Source organism: Pyrus communis, chromosome 7 (genome assembly GCF_963583255.1).
Source record: "Pyrus communis chromosome 7, drPyrComm1.1, whole genome shotgun sequence".
NCBI classification, from domain to species: domain Eukaryota; kingdom Viridiplantae; phylum Streptophyta; class Magnoliopsida; order Rosales; family Rosaceae; genus Pyrus; species Pyrus communis.
The window spans coordinates 9421519-9441506 of record NC_084809.1 but is presented as its reverse complement, the minus strand read 5'-3'; the positions used below and the strand labels follow the sequence as shown (position 1 = coordinate 9441506).

General features: G+C 37.7%; 3 protein-coding genes across 4 annotated transcripts; all 3 read left to right on the top strand.

Annotated features, from left to right (window-relative positions):
• The first annotated feature begins 728 nt into the window (after positions 1-728).
• On the top strand, positions 729-7961 carry LOC137739142 (probable LRR receptor-like serine/threonine-protein kinase At1g07650). Of its 2 annotated transcripts, XM_068478648.1 has the most exons (24): positions 729-1000; positions 1399-1579; positions 2271-2342; positions 2430-2498; positions 2584-2655; positions 2929-3000; positions 3101-3172; positions 3369-3440; positions 3525-3596; positions 3679-3750; positions 3836-3907; positions 4014-4085; positions 4165-4230; positions 4317-4382; positions 4475-4513; positions 4651-4706; positions 4833-5218; positions 5305-5500; positions 5844-5987; positions 6143-6261; positions 6347-6557; positions 6659-6899; positions 7060-7210; positions 7395-7961. In XM_068478648.1, exons 1-24 carry the CDS (start codon positions 877-879, stop codon positions 7782-7784), a joined length of 3087 nt encoding a protein of 1028 aa, XP_068334749.1. In that variant the 5' UTR covers positions 729-876; the 3' UTR covers positions 7785-7961. The 2 variants fall into 2 exon arrangements, with proteins under 2 accessions (XP_068334749.1, XP_068334750.1); XM_068478649.1 differs by lacking the exon at positions 729-1000 and having other exon boundaries at positions 1512-1579; positions 2584-2623.
• A 1204-nt stretch (positions 7962-9165) lies between these two features.
• Positions 9166-15005, top strand: LOC137739955 (actin-related protein 2/3 complex subunit 1B-like). Its single transcript, XM_068479711.1, has 15 exons — positions 9166-9480; positions 10143-10228; positions 11176-11252; positions 11423-11517; positions 11640-11709; positions 11865-11934; positions 12494-12567; positions 12658-12700; positions 13315-13396; positions 13586-13674; positions 13789-13874; positions 13947-14010; positions 14178-14284; positions 14435-14493; positions 14601-15005. Exons 1-15 carry the CDS (start codon positions 9411-9413, stop codon positions 14663-14665), a joined length of 1137 nt encoding a protein of 378 aa, XP_068335812.1. The 5' UTR covers positions 9166-9410; the 3' UTR covers positions 14666-15005.
• Positions 15006-15547: 542 nt separating this feature from the next.
• LOC137739960 (glutamyl-tRNA(Gln) amidotransferase subunit A, chloroplastic/mitochondrial-like) lies at positions 15548-19576 on the top strand. The gene is made up of 10 exons (XM_068479718.1): positions 15548-16209; positions 16574-16885; positions 17060-17239; positions 17354-17448; positions 17662-17737; positions 17906-17983; positions 18168-18261; positions 18346-18395; positions 18956-19069; positions 19294-19576. The coding sequence occupies exons 1-10, from the start codon at positions 15646-15648 to the stop codon at positions 19384-19386; spliced, it is 1656 nt and encodes a 551-aa protein (XP_068335819.1). The 5' UTR covers positions 15548-15645; the 3' UTR covers positions 19387-19576.
• Positions 19577-19988: the final 412 nt, after the last annotated feature.

The following is a 19988-nucleotide window of genomic DNA, read 5'->3' as shown; positions in this document are numbered from 1 at the left end:
TCACAAATTATATGAATGAATATCTTTCGAAAAGGGGAACCGTGTTTTCTTCTCGAAAGCAAACAAACTAAGTCTAACACCCTAGGTCTAAATGGAATAATTTCATTTTGTTTGGCAAATTGGTTTTACGCCATGTTTAGTGGCAAAGATGACCATTACATGAGAATACGATGGAATAAACTTCATTCATGATTAATCCATCTAATTCGTTCAACGTGGACAAAATTTGAAATTCAACCTTCATTTCTTCCCTTAACAACATACTTTAAATTCATTAAGTTTTCCAATCTGATATAATTCTAGGCATGCACCAAACATGAGAGAAGCGGGAAAGCATGGCTTGTAAAGTCACTAGTTACCAATTGAAAAGAAACAGAAGAGTACTGAATAACTTAATTATTAAGTTAATTATGTGTTCCCTTCCTCCCATCCAAATTCCAACATGGTTTCCCATCTCACTTATACTTTTTTATTTTCACATGCTTAAAAAAGAAAAAGATGAAAAAAAGAAAAATATCTTTCTGGTAATACAAAAGTCCACAATGTCCACACGCAAAGATGTATTTGTATGAAAAGGACAAATGGTCGCATATCAAACACCTTAATATTATTGTTGATTAACATAATGCACTTTAATCTAAATTCCCACAAACTCTCTCTCTTACCTCTGTCCAGTCTCCTCTTCCACTCTCCACGCTCCTCTCTCTCTCTCTCTCTCTCTCTCTCTCTCTCTCTCATTTCTTCATTTCTCTGAGCTTCTTCAGGAGCAGCTGCAACTCAGAGTTCTCTCTCTCTCTCTCTCTCTCTCTCTCTCTCTCTCATTTCTTCATTTCTCTGAGCTTCTTCAGGAGCTGCAACTCAGAGTTTGAGCCAAATATGGAAAGCCATCAGCTTTCATTCCCAACGTTGCTTCTTGCATGTCTCATCTGTTCCTCCACAGTTTTGTTCTTTGCAACTTTTGGTCAGTCAGCCACCACCGCCAAGCTTCACACTCAAGACGGTAACCTTAAAAACTTCAATTTTGCAGTCCTATTTTATTTTATAAAGGCGATATTCTAAACTACACTAATTTATTGAAAGTGAATTCAAACTCAGGAATAATAACTGACGACCATTTGGATTGAGTTCATTTCAACTAATCTGAGTTGTTCTGCCAAATAATCAAATTGGCTATCAACTCAGCTTAGCTAAATTGAGTTCTTGTAGTATTCAAGTTTTCTTCATTGCATTCATTAATTTAATTGGTTGGTCTTTTGGGGAAGAATTAAATTAGTTATAGAGAGAGATTTGGAAGATTAACTAATTATATTTTTTTCTCAAATGATTTTTAATTACGAAAGATTGTAACATTAATGTAAAATGATGTGCTAGATATCTGTTAATTTGCTTTTGCTGCAGTGAATGTGTTGAAAGTGATAGGGAAAAAGTTGGGGAAGAAAGACTGGGATTTTGGAAAAGATCCATGTACAGGAGAAGGGAATTGGACGATCCCGATTAGTAGGGGGAAGAAAGGCTTTGACAGTGCTGTCAGATGTGATTGCACCCTCAACCACAATTCCTCTTGCCGCGTCATCAGAATGTACGTCTCTCTCTCTCTCTCCCCCTCTCTCTACCTTGACCTGTAAAACGTTGACTGCACACTGTACTCCGATTGCTGTTCTGTTTACGTTGACTGGAGCCCAAGCATTACTACGCAAGCATTCTGATTTTGACTCATCCTCAATTCAGTTCCTCAAATTATCGAAATTACGGATTAGTAAACATGTCATAAGCCGATCAGTAACTAATTATATGTGAAGCCTTAATGCATGGTCATGAACTGCAACTAGAATAATGTTGTCGGTGGGAGTCACTAGTTTGTTAGTTCTTTAATCTCGTAAGAAAAAAGAAAATTACACTGTTGTGTTAATTCCAATGAGGTAAGTTGCAGCTAATCTTCTGACATGCTGCTACCATGATTTTACTTATCAGTGTCACTTGGCTACATTCTTGCTAAATAGGGTTTCGGGTTTTCGTGTGAATTGGCTAGCTTCCTGCTTATTAGGGTTTAGGGTTTCGGTTTTCCGATGGGTTTTATCATTTATGTTGTGAGATTTTTTTTTTCAGAAGTCAAGGATCATGTGAATGACACAAAAAAAGTATTGAATGAGGAACTCAGCCTAAAGATTGTGAAATTCTGCATTTTATTTTATGGATTTTTGTGTTGAAATATTTCTTAAGGCATGATATTAGTAGAGAGCTCTTCTGATTCCTCCAGTGAAATATTGCAGATTTCTAAAGGCCCAGAATCTTTCAGGGACCGTGCCACCAGAGTTTTCGAAGCTTCCTTACCTCCAAGAATTGTAAGCAAAATATTTGCTTTGCATTTATTCTGCACTAAACCTTGTTGGTGTGTCTTCACTGATCTTGCAATCCTACTTCTTTTACAGGGACTTGAGTCGAAATGTCCTCAACGGTACTATACCTTCCCAATGGGCTACCATGCGCTTGCACACGCTGTAAGCACCTGATCTCTCATCAGTTACTAGTTATCTAATCAAATTGCAATCGGTCAAGTGCCTAACTTTTCTATTGGATATGCAGGTCTTTTATGGGAAACAGATTGTCGGGACCATTTCCAAAGGTTCTTACCAATATCACCACCCTCAGAAACTTGTATGTTGAATTATTTCCTGAATTCACATATTGATGAGTATGGAGTTTTGATCTCGAATGTATTTATGAGAATGTAAAATGGAAAATTTATTGTGTTTATGTCAACATAAAATTGGAAATATGTATTTATAACGTATAATTGTATCTGGCTTTTGTGGCTGGTGAATCCAGAGAAAATCCGTTCCTGATAGTAGTCGAACTCAGTTAGACTTTGATGTCTCTGTACATTGTCTCAAAGACCAATGGTTCTGTATGATTTTATACTATCTGCAGGAGCATTGAAGGAAACCATTTCTCAGGACCCATTCCGCGGGAAATTGGAAAGTTGATCAAACTAGAAAAGCTGTAATTTCTAATACCTTCTTCATGCAAAGCCAATTATTTTGTCCAAGATTTTGCATTTTAATTCTCAACTAGCATTGACATTATCACTATTTTCCTTCAGCATTCTGTCTTCAAATGCCTTCACCGGAGAATTGCCATCAACACTGGTAAAGCTGACGAACTTGTCTGATATGTAAGCAAGCTTACCTTTCTTCGGTTCTTCCTAATCTGTGGGTTTTCCAACCTATCTAAATAACCACCAACTTCGTAATTGCATAATATAATGAACCTACTGATGACCTAGTGTAACAAATTTTACTTTTATATTGTGCATATCAATAGTCTGTGTTGTAATATCTTTTGAAATTTGGTGTCCTTGATACTTGTAGGAGGATAAGCGACAATAATTTCTCTGGAAAGATACCTGACTTCATTGGAAATTGGACGCGGGTTTCAAAACTGTAAGCTTTGCGCTTGTTGTTTTATTGCTGCAGTCACAGTATAATCTTTTACTGATTTTAAAATTTTCTACTCTTATGTTACAGGCTTATCGAGGGTAGCTCTCTTGAGGGGCCTATACCTTCTACCATATCCGCCTTAACAAGTTTAACTCATCTGTATGTAATTCTATATCATCCTATCTTTTTCTCCTGTCAAACGAGAATGTGAAGCTATAGTTGTACCTTGATTATTTTTTAGGAGGATAACCGACTTAAAAGGAAACAGGTCTCCTTTCCCGCCATTGAGTAAATTGGAATCCTTGAAAATATTGTGAGTTGGAATCCTAACCAGTTTTTTCATCTCCTTTTATTACTTGCTAATTAAGCTCATAGGTAGTCAAATGTTTTTAATGCAGGATACTGAGGAATTGCTTGATACACGGAGAAATCCCAGATTACATTGGGGATATGGAAAACTTGAAAAACTTGTAAGTATTTCAACGAATGGCTTTGTTCAGTTTTTCACTTTCCATGACTTGTATAAGTTTCGGTGAGAAACTAATCTGCATTTTTCTGAATATTTCCTCAATGCAGAGACCTCAGCTACAATGAGTTGACGGGTGAAATACCTGCATCTTTTGTCCAACTGGAAAAAATTGAAATTATGTAAGCGGATTTCTAGATGACATTTTCATCTTCAGATAATTCACAATAAGAGACTATTGTTTAATTTGTTCTGCTTTAGGTATTTGACAGGAAACCAGCTCACTGGAACCATACCGGGATGGATCCCGTCAAGTAACAATATTGTGTATGTAATACAAAACTACAGCAATAATCTTGTATGGCTCCGATGATTAATTTTTGGTTTTGATCAGTTGAAATTTCGGTATACAGGGATATTTCTTACAACAACTTCACTTGGGAAGGTTCAAGTCCTAATGAATGCCCTAGGGGAAGTGTGTGAGTCTGATATACACCATACAACTTCTCTTTAATTTCTTAACTAGTTACTTTGTAGACTGATGAAACAATGTTTTTGTTCTTCATTCCAGCAACTTAGTGGAGAGCTACTCCTCGTCAGCTGATAAATTGTATGATTCCTCGTCTGTTTGATATGAATTTGAACTACAAGAGAAATTTGTCACTTCCTCGGGGTTATGATTAAGGCTGCAGCCTTCTTATCACGTTTAGCTTCATGATATAAGCTCACATTTCTTCTCTGTCGCAGAAACATACAACTGTGCATGAAAAGAAATTTTCCTTGTCATTCTCCGAAAGATAAGCGTAAGACTCTCAATTGGCCTCAAAATTGATCTGGGGCTTGATGATTTATTGATTAGTTAATCTAATTGTAAGTCAATTTGAATTCACGTCTTAATTTTTTTTTTTGCCTTTCCTGATGGAAAACAGTTAAACATTCACTGTATATTAACTGTGGCGGAAAGGAAGTAATAATCGGTGGCAAGAAGTATGAAGCTGATAGAGAACCAAAGGGTGCATCAATGTATTACATGGGTCAGAACTGGGCTTTCAGCAGCACAGGAAACTTCATGGACAACGATGCTGATTCAGATACCTACATTGACACCAATACATCTGCACTTTCAAAAAATGTCTCTGCGCTTGATTCAGAACTGTACACAACAGCGCGGGCATCTCCCATCTCGCTCACATACTATGGTCTATGTCTCTTAAAAGGAAACTACACCGTGCGTCTCCACTTTGCTGAAATTGTTTTTACTAATGACAGAACATTTTACAGCCTTGGCAAGCGTGTATTTGATGTCTACATCCAGGTAAGTAATCCGCACCATATAAACAATGAAAAGCCATGTTAACTATTACCAATAAGTACTTATTCTGCAGTATATTTTGCATGCAGGATAAGCTGGTCCTGAAAGATTTCGATATAGCAAGTGAAGCTGGGGATGCTGGCAAGCCGATTGTTAAAGCGTTCACTTCAGTTGTTTCGAGTCATACATTAAAGATCCATTTTTACTGGGCTGGAAAAGGGACAACGGGCATCCCAGACAGAGGATTTTATGGTCCTCTCATATCGGCTATATCAGTAGATGCTAGTAAGTTGTTTAAAATGCACTCCAACCTTGCATTTGTCCTAATTAAATGGCCTAAGCATTAGAAACTTACTCACATCGACCATGGGGTTACGTCTGGTTCTGACCAACTACTATTGAGAAATCCGCACGATTTGTTAAACTGGAGACTAACTATATTTAAGTATGCTCAAGGGAACTTAAGCAGTTTTTAATTAACTAACTGATAAAGCCTTTATTGATTGCATTTCGATCACATTGTTAAAATGTGAAGTTGTATCTGTTGTGGTTTAAGTTTTTCTATAACAAAATCAGGATTAAATTTCTAACAGGATACGTGACATAAATCAATATAAATTTGTTGCAGATTTTAAACTTGTTGATGGCCACAAGAATCATCTCGTTAAAGTAGTTGGGGGAGTGGCCGGAGCACTAGTACTTCTTCTGCTACTGGTCTTAGGCATCATGAGGAGAAAGGGCTGGTTGGGAGGAAAGATCGCTGCAGATAAAGGTGTGGTTTCTAATTTATTGTCTCTCTATATTCTCCAGAACTACATAGTTTTCTTTTTTCAACTTATGAATGAATGCTGGTGTACGGTTTTACTGTTGTATCTATTTTAGAAAATTAGAAGTAACAATTTTCAATATCTTCTCTTGACCAAGCAGAATTCAAAGATTTAGATCTTCAAACAGGATTATATACTTTAAGACAGATAAAGGCTGCGACAAAAAACTTTGATGCAGCAAACAAACTCGGGGAGGGCGGATTTGGTGTGGTCTACAAGGTAACTTTTGGTTTCTTTGTATTCGTCTCTCTTTTTCCTGGTTTATTCTAACTGTTCCATGACTGGGAATCTGCCTTCTGAATAGGGTGAATTATCAGACGGCACAGTAATTGCGGTGAAGCAGCTGTCCTCAAAATCAAAGCAAGGAAACCGTGAATTTGTGAATGAAATCGGCATGATTTCTGCCCTGCAACATCCAAACCTTGTGAAGCTTTATGGGTGCTGTGTTGAAGGGAACCAGATGCTGTTAATTTACGAGTACATGGAAAATAACTGTGTGTCACGTGCTCTTTTCGGTGAGAATAGGAACTAAAATGTTAAGGATTCACATATTTAAACGGAAGGCAGTTTGGACTTTTAGTATGAAAGAGATTGACTATAATTCTGATCAATACAGGAAGTGACCCGACTTGCAGACTGGAACTCGACTGGCCTACAAGGAAGAAGATTTGCATTGGTATTGCTAGAGGCTTGGCCTATCTCCACGAAGAATCAAGACTAAGAATCGTGCATCGTGATATCAAGACAAGCAATGTGTTGCTTGATAAGGACTTCAATGCTAAAATTTCAGATTTTGGCTTGGCAAAGCTTAATGAAGACGACAAAACCCACATCAGCACGCGGGTTGCTGGAACTATGTAAGTTTTCTGCAGAATAAACAATCTACACAGCCACCTTTTTTTCTCTTACTAAATTAAGTTGGAACATGAACTTATATGTTGTTGTGCAATTTCTCGTTACAAGATTGATTGAAACTGTACTTTTTTCAGTAATTTGTTTTGGCCTTCAACTCTGCAGTGGCTATATGGCTCCCGAGTATGCAATGCGTGGTTACTTGACTGACAAGGCAGATGTTTATAGCTTTGGAGTTGTTGCACTTGAAATCGTTAGTGGAAAGAGCAACACGAACTACAGGCCAAAGGAGGAATTCGTCTACCTTCTTGACTGGGTAACTAAATTAAAAACTTCAAAAACACTCGTTTCCTTTACTTCTCTTCGATATCTGCAAGCATCACGCACAATCCCATACCTTTCAAACTTAGGGATTGTAATCTGTGTCTAGCTCTTCAATTTTCGCCGGTTTCACCATGCGATTACGCTTCCTCCATCTTAAATTTTTGCTTTTTCTTCAGGCCTATGTGCTGCAAGAGAGAGGGAGTCTATTGGAGTTGGTTGATCCAGCCTTGGGTTCAGAGTACTCATCAGAAGAGACCATGGTGGTGCTGAATGTTGCTCTCTTGTGCACCAATGCATCTCCCACCCTTAGGCCCACAATGACCCAAGTAGTAAGCATGCTCGAAGGACGAACGGCGGTTCAAGACCTGCTTTCGGATCCCGGGTTTTCAGCCATCAATTCCAAGTTCAGGGCCATCAGAAATCACTTCTGGCAACAGCCAAGTTGTACTCAGAGCATGTCAACCAACGGTCCAAAAACTGATACTTCCGGTTCGTACATTGAAACAGAAGAGAGTGCAGATCTCTTGAGAGTTGAATCATTGACTTCAGTTAAATCTGATGAGTAAAACTGTATCAGAATGTAAAGGATTAGTAGTTAAAAGTGTATAATTATAATTAAATATAAGATGTAAAATATGTATTTACAGTCCAAATATAAGGCTGCATATTCCATATTTTCTGGTGATTTTATTTCTAACTTTGAAGTTCTTACTGCTCCGTTACACATGGAAGCATTCACGACATGCGTGCCGGAAACCGATTTTTTTTTTTTTTTTTTTAATATGGCGTGACATGTTATGTTGTTAACTTGTTAACGTAAATTGCAAATACAAATAAACATTCGTCAATCTCTGTGGAAGTACCTATTTAAATTGTTAGCTGTCTAAACATGATAATGTGTTGCACCTAGAAAATATCATGATTTATCAAATCCATCATCACTTGGTTAACATCTTTCATTATAAGCAAAGCAATCATGGTCATAACTCATAAGGAATTATTTTGTTCATTTTCGGAGAAACTTATTTACACTTGGACTTGGAGAGTAACTATCGTAGTTCCTTAAGTAAATAATTCAATGTCACGTGATAAAATAAAAATACCTAACAATAAGTTATTAAGTTAAGGTACTAATACAGTAACGTGCCAAATATAAGTATGTCTCTACTTTCTAGAGGTCCCCCTTAAATAATTTTTACGCCTTATCCGCATTCTGGTTTAACTTCTCACTTTTCCTTATGCAATTGTACTCAACTAGCACTCGAGACTATAATTTTAATTATATTAGAATCCCGTTATTATTTTTTCCTTTATTAGTGTAATTAAAATTTTAGTTTGTCAACTAAAAAGTAATTAAATTTTTGAGTTTATGTGCTAGTGGAATATATGTGACATGAATAGAATTGAAAATATTAAAATAAAAAGCTAAGTGAGAAGGTTGTTGGCAAAATTTCCCTTGCTAATAAAGAGATCGTTTGGAAATACTTTTAAAATCATTGAAAACGTTTTTTATGATAATTGATTATAAGTTTTAAAAGCACTTAAAGTACTTTTTGAAAGAAGCACTAGATGTATACTTCTTGCAAGAAACATTTAAGTTCTTTTTCAAGACCTATTTGAATTTTTACTACAAATTAGTATTAAAAATATTTTCATTAATTTTAAAAGCACCAACAAACGCAACTAAAATATGATATTAAAAAGGAAATTTTAATGAAAAGTTTTCAGTATTGTTCAATTTAACGAAAAACTATATTTTTACACTAAAAAGTCAATTATGTACTATTCATTTTATTGTTTATTTTATCGTTGTTATTATAACTCAAATTTTCAAACTATTTTTATTAATTCTCCTTATTAAAAAAAGCAAAAAACAGAAACAAAATATTTTCCCTATCTGCGTGAGAATTTGAGCTCAATTAATTTCTCAAACACGTGCCTGTTATCTCCATCTCCAATGCCAACAGAACAAGAGTGAGAAAGAAGGGAGGAATAAAGCTCTGGATCTGATTTCAAAGCTTTCAGATCTCCACCCAAATTCACACTCAAACAATCACATTCCTCTTTGATTCCGTGCAAATCCCAGCTCTTCGAACAAAATTGATAGGAACCCAGATTGAAATTTCCGCTGCAGATTTGGGAAAAAAAAAGCTTCGGTTTTCCTCTCCGCCGCTGAAGATTGAAACAAAGAAATGGCGGCGGTGGAAGTTCACAAGTTCGCTCAGTGCATCACTTGCCACGCTTGGAGCCGTGATCGCTCCAGTAATGTTTCCCACCCTTTCTAATCATTTTTCTTATTCTGTTTGGTTGCTCGGAAAATATGGGATAACCGATGGGAAAACAAGCATCTAGTCTCTCGTTATTTTTTTTTTTTAAAGTTACATATTTTAATGCTTTTATGTTTGTGGGTCCGTGATGGAAAATTGGAAAGCTCGGAGCTTGGAGCGATTATAGTTCATGAACTAAAGTGAAGATTTTGGGTTGAATATTTTGATTCCATTTTTCTATTTGCACTTTCTGGGAAGCCAAACAGAGGATTGGGGTTAATTATTGTGCTGTGAAGCTTCTATCTTTTTCTGCTTGTGCTATATCTTTACACACACACACACACAGAGCTTGCTGCTGAAAAATGTAATGTTTTAAAGAACTTTGGTAGTCAATGGCCCAATGGGTAATTTTGTCTAGTTTCTGAAAAATGGGAAATCTTGATGTTGCTCCAGACTATGATGGTTGTGAGCCCAGGTTTTAGCTGTGATTAATGTGCGGTCATGAAATCGTAGGATAATGTGTGCGAACCCCAGGTTTTAGCTGTGATTAATGTGCGGTCATGAAATCGTAGGATAATGTGTGTGTGTGTGTGTGTGTGTGTGTGTACATTTTTGTAGTTGCACTGTTGTAATTTGATAATTCCGATTTTCTGGCAGTGATCGCATTTTGTCCGAACAACAATGAAGTTCACATCTATGCTCTGTTGCAAGGAAAGTGGGAGAAGTTGCATGTTCTTCAGAAGGTACTTGGTTCAGACTCATCGTATAGAAATATTAATTGCCTAAATCAAATTGTACTATAATATTTCACTGCAACTATGATGTGAATTTGAGGAAATAGATTTTTTTCAGAAAGTAGAAACTTGCAACTTTTGAGGCGCGAAGTTTTCTGAGTTTTACTCAAGACAACTATAAGTAGTTTAAGTAGTAATGGAAGTAAAGGTAGAAAAGTACTAGAGGTATTACTTGGATATATCGAGCTGTTTGAAAACCTCCCTGTAATGTGATAAATGTGAACTGAAACTTGAGCTCTCCTTGGAAGGTCCTGCATTCCAACATGTGTGAAGCATTTGGTTTGAGGGATTTGTTATAATCTTTTTTTTTCTTTAAATTTGGATTTGTGGCCTGTTCTGTTTGTCCAAGATTATGTTTGTAAGGACATGACTCCAGGCAGAGGATGTTATTTGGGTCCTCAATGGAAGCATTGTGCGTAATTGCTGAATTTTTTCGTATTGTTATTTTGATTGATGTTTGCTTTCTTAGCTTTGTTGGAAGGGATTACGATCTGCTAACTGCCATTGAGTTTGCTTTCTTAGTATTGATATATTTTTCCGTCATTGATTTTGAATCACGCAGCTAATTCAACGGTTTTTTTTTATTTTTTTGTTGAACAAATGATATTATCTACACTAAGGGGGAGGGGGTGGGCTTAGCCTCACAATGGGCTAGCAATAATGTGGTTCAAATGCCTTTGGCAAGAATCGAACCTAAGACCTCTCACTTACAAGTGAAGAGGAATACCACTAGACCGTAGTACTAAGTGGTGCTAACTCAGTGGTTCTTGATTCATTTTATTATTATTTATTCACGTCTGGATGGTTGTATATTTTCTAAGATAATCTGGTGTTACTTAGCTTCTGTCAAGAAAATGCAATGCAATTAAGCTTTATTATTTTTCATCATGTGGCAGCATGACCAAATTGTATCTGGGATAGACTGGAGCGCGAGGGCAAACAAAATAGTTACTGCATCTCATGATCGGAATTCGTGAGTACCTATGTGGTTTGAGATATTATTTTGTTATGTTATTTATATGGGAACTTTATCCATGAGTTTTGTTATGTCTTTCTCTCTCTCTCACACATGCGCACACTATGTTTCTTTCTTTCACTTATTGACGGATTAGTTCTGTTTCCCGAACTATCAAATCTACCTAGTTATGTCTGGAATCTAGAAGGATCAGAGTGGGTACCAACCCTTGTTATCCTTCGGCTAAATCGCGCTGCACTTTGTGTTAAGTGGAATCCAAGAGGTATTGATGTGCCTTTTTTTTTTCTTTTTCTTTTTTTTCTTTCTGAATGCAAATGTAAAAATAGTATATCCTTCAGTGTGAAAATGCTATGCCAATCTAATGTGTGCCTTTCTTTGTACTAGAAAACAAGTTTGCTGTTGGAAGTGGGGCAAAAACTGTTTGTATATGCTACTACGAGCAAGAGAATAACTGGTAATTAGCCTGTTACTTGCAGTTGTCTGTTTGTGGTTTGTCCAAACTGTTGTGCTTGACTAAATCTGTTCGATAACAGTGTAATGATTGGAATTACATTTGAATTCAAGTTGCTGTCTTGCTGGTTAATGGTAAAAATTTGAATCTTTTTCCAGGTGGGTCAGTAAACTTATCAGAAAAAGGCACGACTCTTCTGTGACAAGTGTTGCTTGGCATCCCAATAATGTACGTATTTTCCCAGTATCACATTTTGTTTCTGATTTTGGCACGCATTCAAAGCAATTGCATGCATGAGATGTATTTAGGTTTGACACAGGCCACCTTGTTCTCCATGATAGTTATTAATAAGTACTGTGGCCCAGTGCTTGTGAGTTTGGGGCATCTGTGTGCACCTGGGGTCGCCCTACACCTCCCAAAGGTGGGAGATCACAGTTTCATAACTTCCAATAAGTTATTTTAAGGATGTTAGTCCTTTATTTATTCTTGGATATTTTCTGAAGTTGAATGTCTTCTCCTGAGCTAGGGAGTCAGGCTTGCAATACATAACTGTGTTTTGAGAATTGCCACCACTTTAATTATATTTATTTCATATCAATGTATTTAATGTGATTTGTATGCGTAATCAATTTATCTAACTTATTTTTATATTCTGTGATTACTTTACCTTTACATCTGCTTTCGCTGAACTGTTGCAATTCATTATCATGTTCAAGGGTTAGTTTTGATGCTAGGTAATTAGCCATTTACCTTTGGTAAGTGTTAACATTGTGCTCGTTTGCTACAGATTCTTCTAGCAACAGCATCTACAGATGGAAAATGCCGTATATTTTCCACTTTTATTAAGGTCGTCGATGCAAAGTATGTTTAAAACCGTCATTCTTCATATTTAGTCTAATTCTTATGTTATATGTCCTATTATAATCTTAATTGCTCATGAAAATTATCCAGGGAATCAAGAACAGGCCCATTTGCTGATTCAAAATTTGGAGAGGTGAAAAATCTTCTCTTGTAGGAACAAAATTTTTTTAATGCGTCTATTTACATTTGAATATATAATATATAACAAAAATCTCTTTCCAGTTAATGGACGCTGCTTGATTTGTTTACCTTATATATAGTTGTTCATAATAGTTACACGTAGAAACGAAGCACTGTTCTAAATCTAGAATAAAAAATTAACCACTGACCTATATATGGTATTATATCTTTCTTGGCTTACCTTCAGTTTCATTTCCCTTTAAACATTGTAACAGTGTTCTAAAAGTTAAGATATATGTAAAACTGTAGCTCGTCATTTCTAGCAAAGAAGAATAAGCAATGTCAGCCATTGTTAAGATAATAGTAAGTGTAGGAAAGTTTAGTAGTAATATGCTTATCTAATTTTTGTTTGTACTGATTTAAACTTGTGGCCTTCTAACGTTAAAGCAAAACCACATAGTGAAAATTTGAGTATCATTTTCTGTATCAAAACCCATAAGTAGAGACCCTGGTTTGGAGGGGTTACAGAGCGGTATCATTTTGTTTTTATCCATTCACACATTTCCCTTTTTCTTTTCCCCTTTCGGTGGGAGCAAACCTTACATGGTTTTCTTTCTGGTGAAACAGCAAATTCTTCAGCTTGATCTATCATTTTCTTGGTCATTTGGCGTGAGGTGGTCACCAAGTGGCAATACCTTAGCATATGTAGGTCAGACAAATTTCCCTTCTGTGCGTTCTTTACAAAGATAAGAAGTTTTTGGCATAGTATATGCTGCTAGCTGATAGGCAGTATTTCAAATTGCCAGGTTGGCGGCTGGCTTGGGTAGTTTTTTTTTTTTTTTTTTTTTCTCTGTTATCATTCTCCACTAATTGGCTTCCGGATTGTGGAATTATACAGGCCATAGTTCTATGATTTACTTTGTTGATGATGTTGGACCTTCTCCTCTGGCTCAAAATGTTGCATTCCGTGATTTGCCTCTCCGTGATGTGGGTCAGCATCCACTCTTGTTAACTTTTTGAGACTCTAAATATCTACTCTACATCTAATCAACTAAAATATTTCTATCTGGATATTGTAAATCAATATGCGGCACTTTTCAGGTGTTATTTCTTTCTGAAAGATTACTTATAGGCGTGGGGTTTGATTGCAATCCAATGGTGTTTGCGGCAGATTTACATGGAATATGGTAAATTCCTTTCTTGATGGCTTTATTCTTTGAAGGACTGGCAAAGTAATAGTTTTGTTCTTTTCTCTGTAGGCATTTTATCAAATTTCTTGGGGAAAGAAAGACAACATCTTCAGGTCCGAGATATGGTTCACAGGTAAATACCTGGTTTTCTATGTGCTATGTATGTGTTTATGAACATTCCAGTGCTATCATCCCATGGTGGTAAACGTGCTGAATAGGATGACAATGGATCTTGCATTTAAGAGTTGCTCCATGTCAGCTGAAATAGATTTTTCATTACTTCTTTTTTCACCTCTACAGTTTTCTGAAGCATTCGGAAAGCTATATGGCCAACAAAAACATGGATTGAACAATGATGCAAATGAACATTCAAGATCACGAGGAGGCGTCCATGAGAACTGCATCAAGTAAGTCACTGTTGCTTCTCATATGTCATTCCTTGTCTAGTAGCCCCAGTTCCATTTCAAACATTACATATCCACCCTAACTGAGCGGTTTTGGGGCTGCTTTTATATGTTTGGAGTTGAGTTCATGACAATATTTCCTGATTACTGTAGTTGTATCGTGCCGCTTGGAGAACCAGGGAGTTCTAAAGTAACGCGCTTCAGCACATCAGGTTTAGCAAGTCAATGTTAAATTTCGTTTTCAATCACTTGTGTTGTAAAACCTCCTATTTCCCACCATAATCCACTATCTTAATCTCGTAACACCTTAACATTACAGGATTGGATGGAAAAGTAGTTGTGTGGGATATGGAGAACCAAGCAGATTTGTCGGAGTATTTGTAGTCTGTCACCAATCACCATAGGCATAAAGAATATCGTTGTGTAATCGGAATGTTCATTGTATATTTCATGTGACAGCAATTGGTAATATTTCTGTAGAAGCCTAGAAGAAAATAAACTGCAAATCGTGGCGATTTTAGCTTTGTATGCCTCTTGGCTCGTGTACCGCTTCATGTAATGTATTTGGCCTCCGCAATTTTCTCGTGTACTCGCTGGTCCGAAAAGGAAACTTCTTCCCCATTCGATGTGATCAAGCAAAAAGTTTGTTTTATTATTACTGCTACTATTATGTTGAAGATTTGATTTGCGTCTGCAATCCTATAAGAAGAGTTATCGAAGTTCATTAGCTTGTGCCGCCATTTCAATATATCCCCGCTCCGCTTATGAGAAATTTTATCTTTAGTTTCCTGATATTCACGTTTGGATTGATAGATTATTCTGAACTATTTTATGATACTTTGTTATTGTGTATAATTGATCCATTGTCCCCCACACTGCCACCATTGCCACCGCCACTTCCCATCTCCTCCACACCCCTCCAACCACCACCACCACCATCAACACCGCCGCTGCCACTTCCCCAACGCCCTCTCCTTTGCCATCGTCCCCCCATTATGCCACCACCAAGTTGAAATCTTCTGCACCCAAAATCCTCTATGATCTCTCTTATGTGCTATCTATTTGAGTGAGACGTAGAGATTTGAACTCGCCGCCACCTGCCCGACAAAATTCTTTACAATATACCAGATTAGCCATACGAAATTCTTCATAGAATCCAGATTTCCAAAAATGGTAACAAAAATTTTTACTGTACTTTATATTTGGGTAAAAAAGGGAGGGCCAATCAAAAGCTCAAACAAAGATACTAACAGATAAAACAGTTGATCATTTCACTTCATCATCATCGCTTGTCCATCAATTTCTCTTTCAACCCTTCATTCCACATATCACAGTTGCAGAAAAAAATCCATTCCCAAAAAACGATGCTATCGACACTCCAACCGCCGCGCTCGCTTTCCCACTTCCGCACAAACCCCACCCTCCTCCTCCGCTACACCTCCCTTAAACCCCTCTCCTCCTTATCCTCACAGCCCGTCACCCACTCCACCCTAACAGACCAACCCCGCTCCCCAAACCTACTTCCCCACTCCCAAATCCTCTCCACCCGCCACTCCCTCCTCTCCCGCCACCTCACCGCCGCCCAACTCGCCGACTCCTTCCTCGCCCGCCTCCGCCTCACCGAGCCCCACCTCCGCTCCTTCCTCCACGTCTCCGACTCGGTCCTCGCTCAAGCCCGCGAGCTCGACGAGAAGATTCAGAGGAATGAGGAGTTGGGTCCCCTGGCTGGGGTCCTTGTCGCCGTCAAGGACAATATCTGCACGGCTGAGATGCCGTCAACCGCTGGGTCTCGTGTTCTGGAGGGCTATACGCCGCCGTACGACGCCACTGCCGTCAGGAAGATTAAAGAGCTGGGTGGGATTGTGGTTGGAAAGACCAATTTGGATGAGTTTGGCATGGGTAGCACCACTGAAGGCTCTGCATTTCAGGTTTTGCTCCTGGGTTTTGGTTCTTTTATCAATTTGCTTTCTGGGTTCTTTGCATTTTTTTCGTCCTTGTTATTTAATTTTGTGTAAATGCACAAAAAGTTAGTCACTTTTAATAAAAAATCGAAAACTTGATGGGAATGGAATTTTAGTTGGATATTAAGGAAGTTCATTTTAGTGTTTCATGGAACTTTTAGAAAGTGAGTTAAATTTTTCTTGTGGGTAGTGAAACAGCTTGGTTCTTAGTATTACTACTAATAAGAGACAAAGAGTCAAAGGGAGTGAGGTTGTGTAAGTTCGTTTCTTTATGTTTCGCACTCGTAACTGGGGTTGGTTTACTCAGGTGGTGCATCTGTTCATTCATTAGGTGACTGCGAACCCGTGGGACGTTTCTCGGGTGCCAGGAGGGTCATCGGGAGGCTCCGCTGCAGCTGTGTCTGCTAGGCAGTGCATGGTATCCTTGGGAAGTGATACTGGCGGAAGTGTGAGGCAGCCCGCATCTTTTTGTGGTGTTGTTGGATTGAAGCCCACGTATGGGCGTGTCTCAAGATTCGGACTTATGGCATATGCGTCGTCGCTTGATGTTATTGGCTGCTTTGGTACGTCTGTTGCTGATGCTGGTATTCTTCTTCAGACAATTTCTGGTCATGATAGACTTGATGCAACCAGCAGCAAGCGTGTAAGAAAATTTTTTACGTCTTGATTTTATAAAACCACCTTATCTTCTCATTACGTATCCTGAATGTGAACTCTGAGTTTTTTTAACAACTTTTGGTCCTTTTATGTGAAGACTAGTAAGGACTAATATCACAAATTATTTGCTTGACGCATACATTTTAAATTCTCCTTTCAGGAGGTTCCCGACCTTGCAGCTGAATTTGTTTCCATAAGTTCACCAAATTCTAAACCTCTTAAAGGATTGAGAATTGGTCTGATCCGGGAAACTCTGGATGGTGGGGTTGATACTGGAGTAACTTCTGCAGTTCGTAATGCTGCTTTGCATCTTGAAGAATTAGGATGTTCCGTAACCGAGGTCTTTCTATCAATAATTGTTCCTTTAATTGCTCGTATCTGTTCCTTACTCCAAAATGTCATGTGTACCCTTCTTATGTCTTGATTCATATATTCTTGAAACATTAACTTGCAGGTCTCATTACCATCTTTCTCACTTGGGTTGCCAGCCTATTACATTCTTGCTTCTTCTGAGTCGTCTTCAAACTTATCACGTTATGATGGTGTCAGGTAATTCACCCAGAAGTTTGTTCTGATATATAAATAAGTTTTTTCATTTGTATATTTAAATGGGAGAAGAGAAAATGTGTGAGGAGAAGCTTGTTTAGATCCACTGTGAATAAAGATAACAAGTTATTAAATGTATTCATAAAACTCGAGATGGTATATCAGAATGATGAATATGCTTACATTCGTTGTTATTTGTTTTTCCTCCATATCCAGGTATGGAAACCATGTTGCTGCTGATGAGTTGAACTCACAATATAAGGATTCCCGAGCCAAGGGTTTTGGTTCTGAGGTACACTATGTCTAGGTGGCTGGTTGAAACTTACAACTGTTATGAAGTTTCTATTAGTTGGAACATTGCTGCAGTGCGCTTGATCTAGTTTTTTTTTATTTCTTCTTAATTTTGTTTTACAGACTTATACCAGTTGGTGAGTTGATTTAATGCTTTTGTTGTTTTCAGGTTAAAAGGAGAATTCTAACGGGAACATATGCCCTTTCAGCTGGTTATTATGATGCATATTATAAGCGCGCCCAGCAGGTACCATGATGTTGGTGTTAATTTAAAAGGGACTTTTGGTGGCAGGAGTTGATCCTATTATCTATATTTTTGTTTGCATTCTAGTAATTCATTCTTGGTTACTTCACTATGTTATGTTCTGAGATGCTTAATCCTATCAATTAGGGTGTTCAAGATGGCATTAATGATTCTTATAGTGTTTTAGGTGAGGACTATAATTCGGAAAAGCTTCAAGGCAGCACTAGATGAACATGACATCTTAATTTCACCTGCGGCTCCATCTGCTGCTTATAAGATTGGTATGCCGGTTTCCATGGGTATGTATGCTTTTCATATGTTATATGATTTTTCAGTAACTCACCCGTTTAATTGTATATATTCAGGTGAAAAGAAAAACGATCCTTTAGCAATGTATGCAGGTGACATAATGACTGTAAGAACCTTCTCACTTTCTCTGAGTGCCCAGATTTCTTAATTTCTGTTCATTATCTGCATGCATGGGGTGTGTCTATGTGTGTACTAGGAGTTGATAATTGAGCCATGATGTGAATATGCATTCATCAATGTAATGTTATGTACCATGTCGTAATCTGCGGGAAAATTGTTCAGATTTTGTTTCAGAAAAAAAAAAAAAAAAATGCTGCGGTCATATTAGGGCGTGGCAGAGTATAAGGCCTTTATTTCTGTAGTTAATACTCACACTTTTGACACATGCACTTCAACCTGTCGTGCAGTTCCATTTTGTGCTCGCAATTTTGTTGTCTTTCAAAAGAGTCGATGGTTAAATGTCACACCCTTGTTTTTGGAGTTTGTAGTGAGAAGTTTAAGGTGGTCTGAGATCTCACTTTGGGGGCATTCGGTTGGTTCTTGTTTCTTGAGCTCTACGTTGCATAAGTGCTTGTCCTCCTTTAAAACTTTTATTGCCTGTCATGTAGTTTCTACCCATAAGATGACTAAATGACTCTAACCTGTTCCGCTTGATTCTGTATGCAGGTCAATGTTAACTTGGCAGGTCTACCTGCACTGGTTTTGCCATGTGGATTTGTTGAGGGGGGCTCTGCAGGCCTTCCTGTTGGTCTTCAAATGATCGGTGCAGCATTTGACGAGGTATTGCCTTTCTACCTACCTACTACATTGCGACATGTTGATTTCTATCAGGAATTAGTATTCAGCTTTTCTAGTGTTGTACATACTGAAAATGAGTAAAAGTTGCTGCATTTACAGATTAGACTAAACACGGAATGGAGAGTCGCCGAATTAATGAAAAGTACGGGATTGTAGAGTTGAGTATCTGATTGTTGATTTTAAGATTTTTCTGGTCGATTTTGCAGGGAAAGTTGCTTAAGGTGGGTCATATATTTGAGCAGACTCTGCAGAATTGCAATTTTGTTCCTCCATTGATAGCAGATGAGCTCACATCCTAGCTACTCCCGGGATCGATGTCGATGTGCTCAACTGAAAGTGGTTTTGGAAATGTAATCGATTAGTTAGAATTGATCAGAACCTGACTGGTTTGGTTTTAGACCGTAATTGTTAATTAAACCGGTCGTATTAGTAATGATTTTTGGTGATCTATTTACAATATAAATGAGGAAAGTTATGAGTTTGCAACAACACACAGATTACTTGCTTTTTTCGTGCAATCATGATTTAATCTTAGTGATGTTACTGTGAATAAATATCTGTCACTCACATGTACTGTGTGCAAAAATTGCGTTGCTTGTCTAATAAACGATTGTTAAGCTTCAAAAACCAAGGGTCAAAGAGCATTTTACACCCCCGAGATTCGGGGTGTTGATCGAAATAGGCCACGACCTTTTGTTTTTATCAATTTACATCCTAAAGTTTTTAAATTTCATCACTTTAAGCCCATGTCAGTTTGACTGTTATGTGTGCCGTTAAGTTGTTATTTGGGGATCCATTTTGTGCTAACATGTTAAAGAAGACCCAAGTCCTGGTATCCCTCGTCATCTTCTCCGGATTTGGATCCCATCTGAGTTTAAATTATGGAAGTTGTAGGAATCCT

Bases quoted from the DNA above. Each gene is read 5' to 3' on its own strand.
- LOC137739142 (XM_068478648.1), top strand. From the start codon at position 877: ATGGAAAGCCATCAGCTTTCATTCCCAACGTTGCTTCTTGCATGTCTC. The intron at 3,751-3,835 runs GTGAGTTGGAAT...TTTTTAATGCAG, and splicing joins TTGGAATCCTTGAAAATATT to GATACTGAGGAATTGCTTGA. The intron at 6,900-7,059 runs GTAAGTTTTCTG...TCAACTCTGCAG, and splicing joins ACGCGGGTTGCTGGAACTAT to TGGCTATATGGCTCCCGAGT.
- LOC137739955 (XM_068479711.1), top strand. From the start codon at position 9,411: ATGGCGGCGGTGGAAGTTCACAAGTTCGCTCAGTGCATCACTTGCCAC. The intron at 13,397-13,585 runs GTCAGACAAATT...GGAATTATACAG, and splicing joins CAATACCTTAGCATATGTAG to GCCATAGTTCTATGATTTAC. The intron at 13,875-13,946 runs GTAAATTCCTTT...TTTTCTCTGTAG, and splicing joins GCAGATTTACATGGAATATG to GCATTTTATCAAATTTCTTG.
- LOC137739960 (XM_068479718.1), top strand. From the start codon at position 15,646: ATGCTATCGACACTCCAACCGCCGCGCTCGCTTTCCCACTTCCGCACA. The intron at 16,886-17,059 runs GTAAGAAAATTT...TTCTCCTTTCAG, and splicing joins ATGCAACCAGCAGCAAGCGT to GAGGTTCCCGACCTTGCAGC. The intron at 17,240-17,353 runs GTCTTTCTATCA...ATTAACTTGCAG, and splicing joins TAGGATGTTCCGTAACCGAG to GTCTCATTACCATCTTTCTC.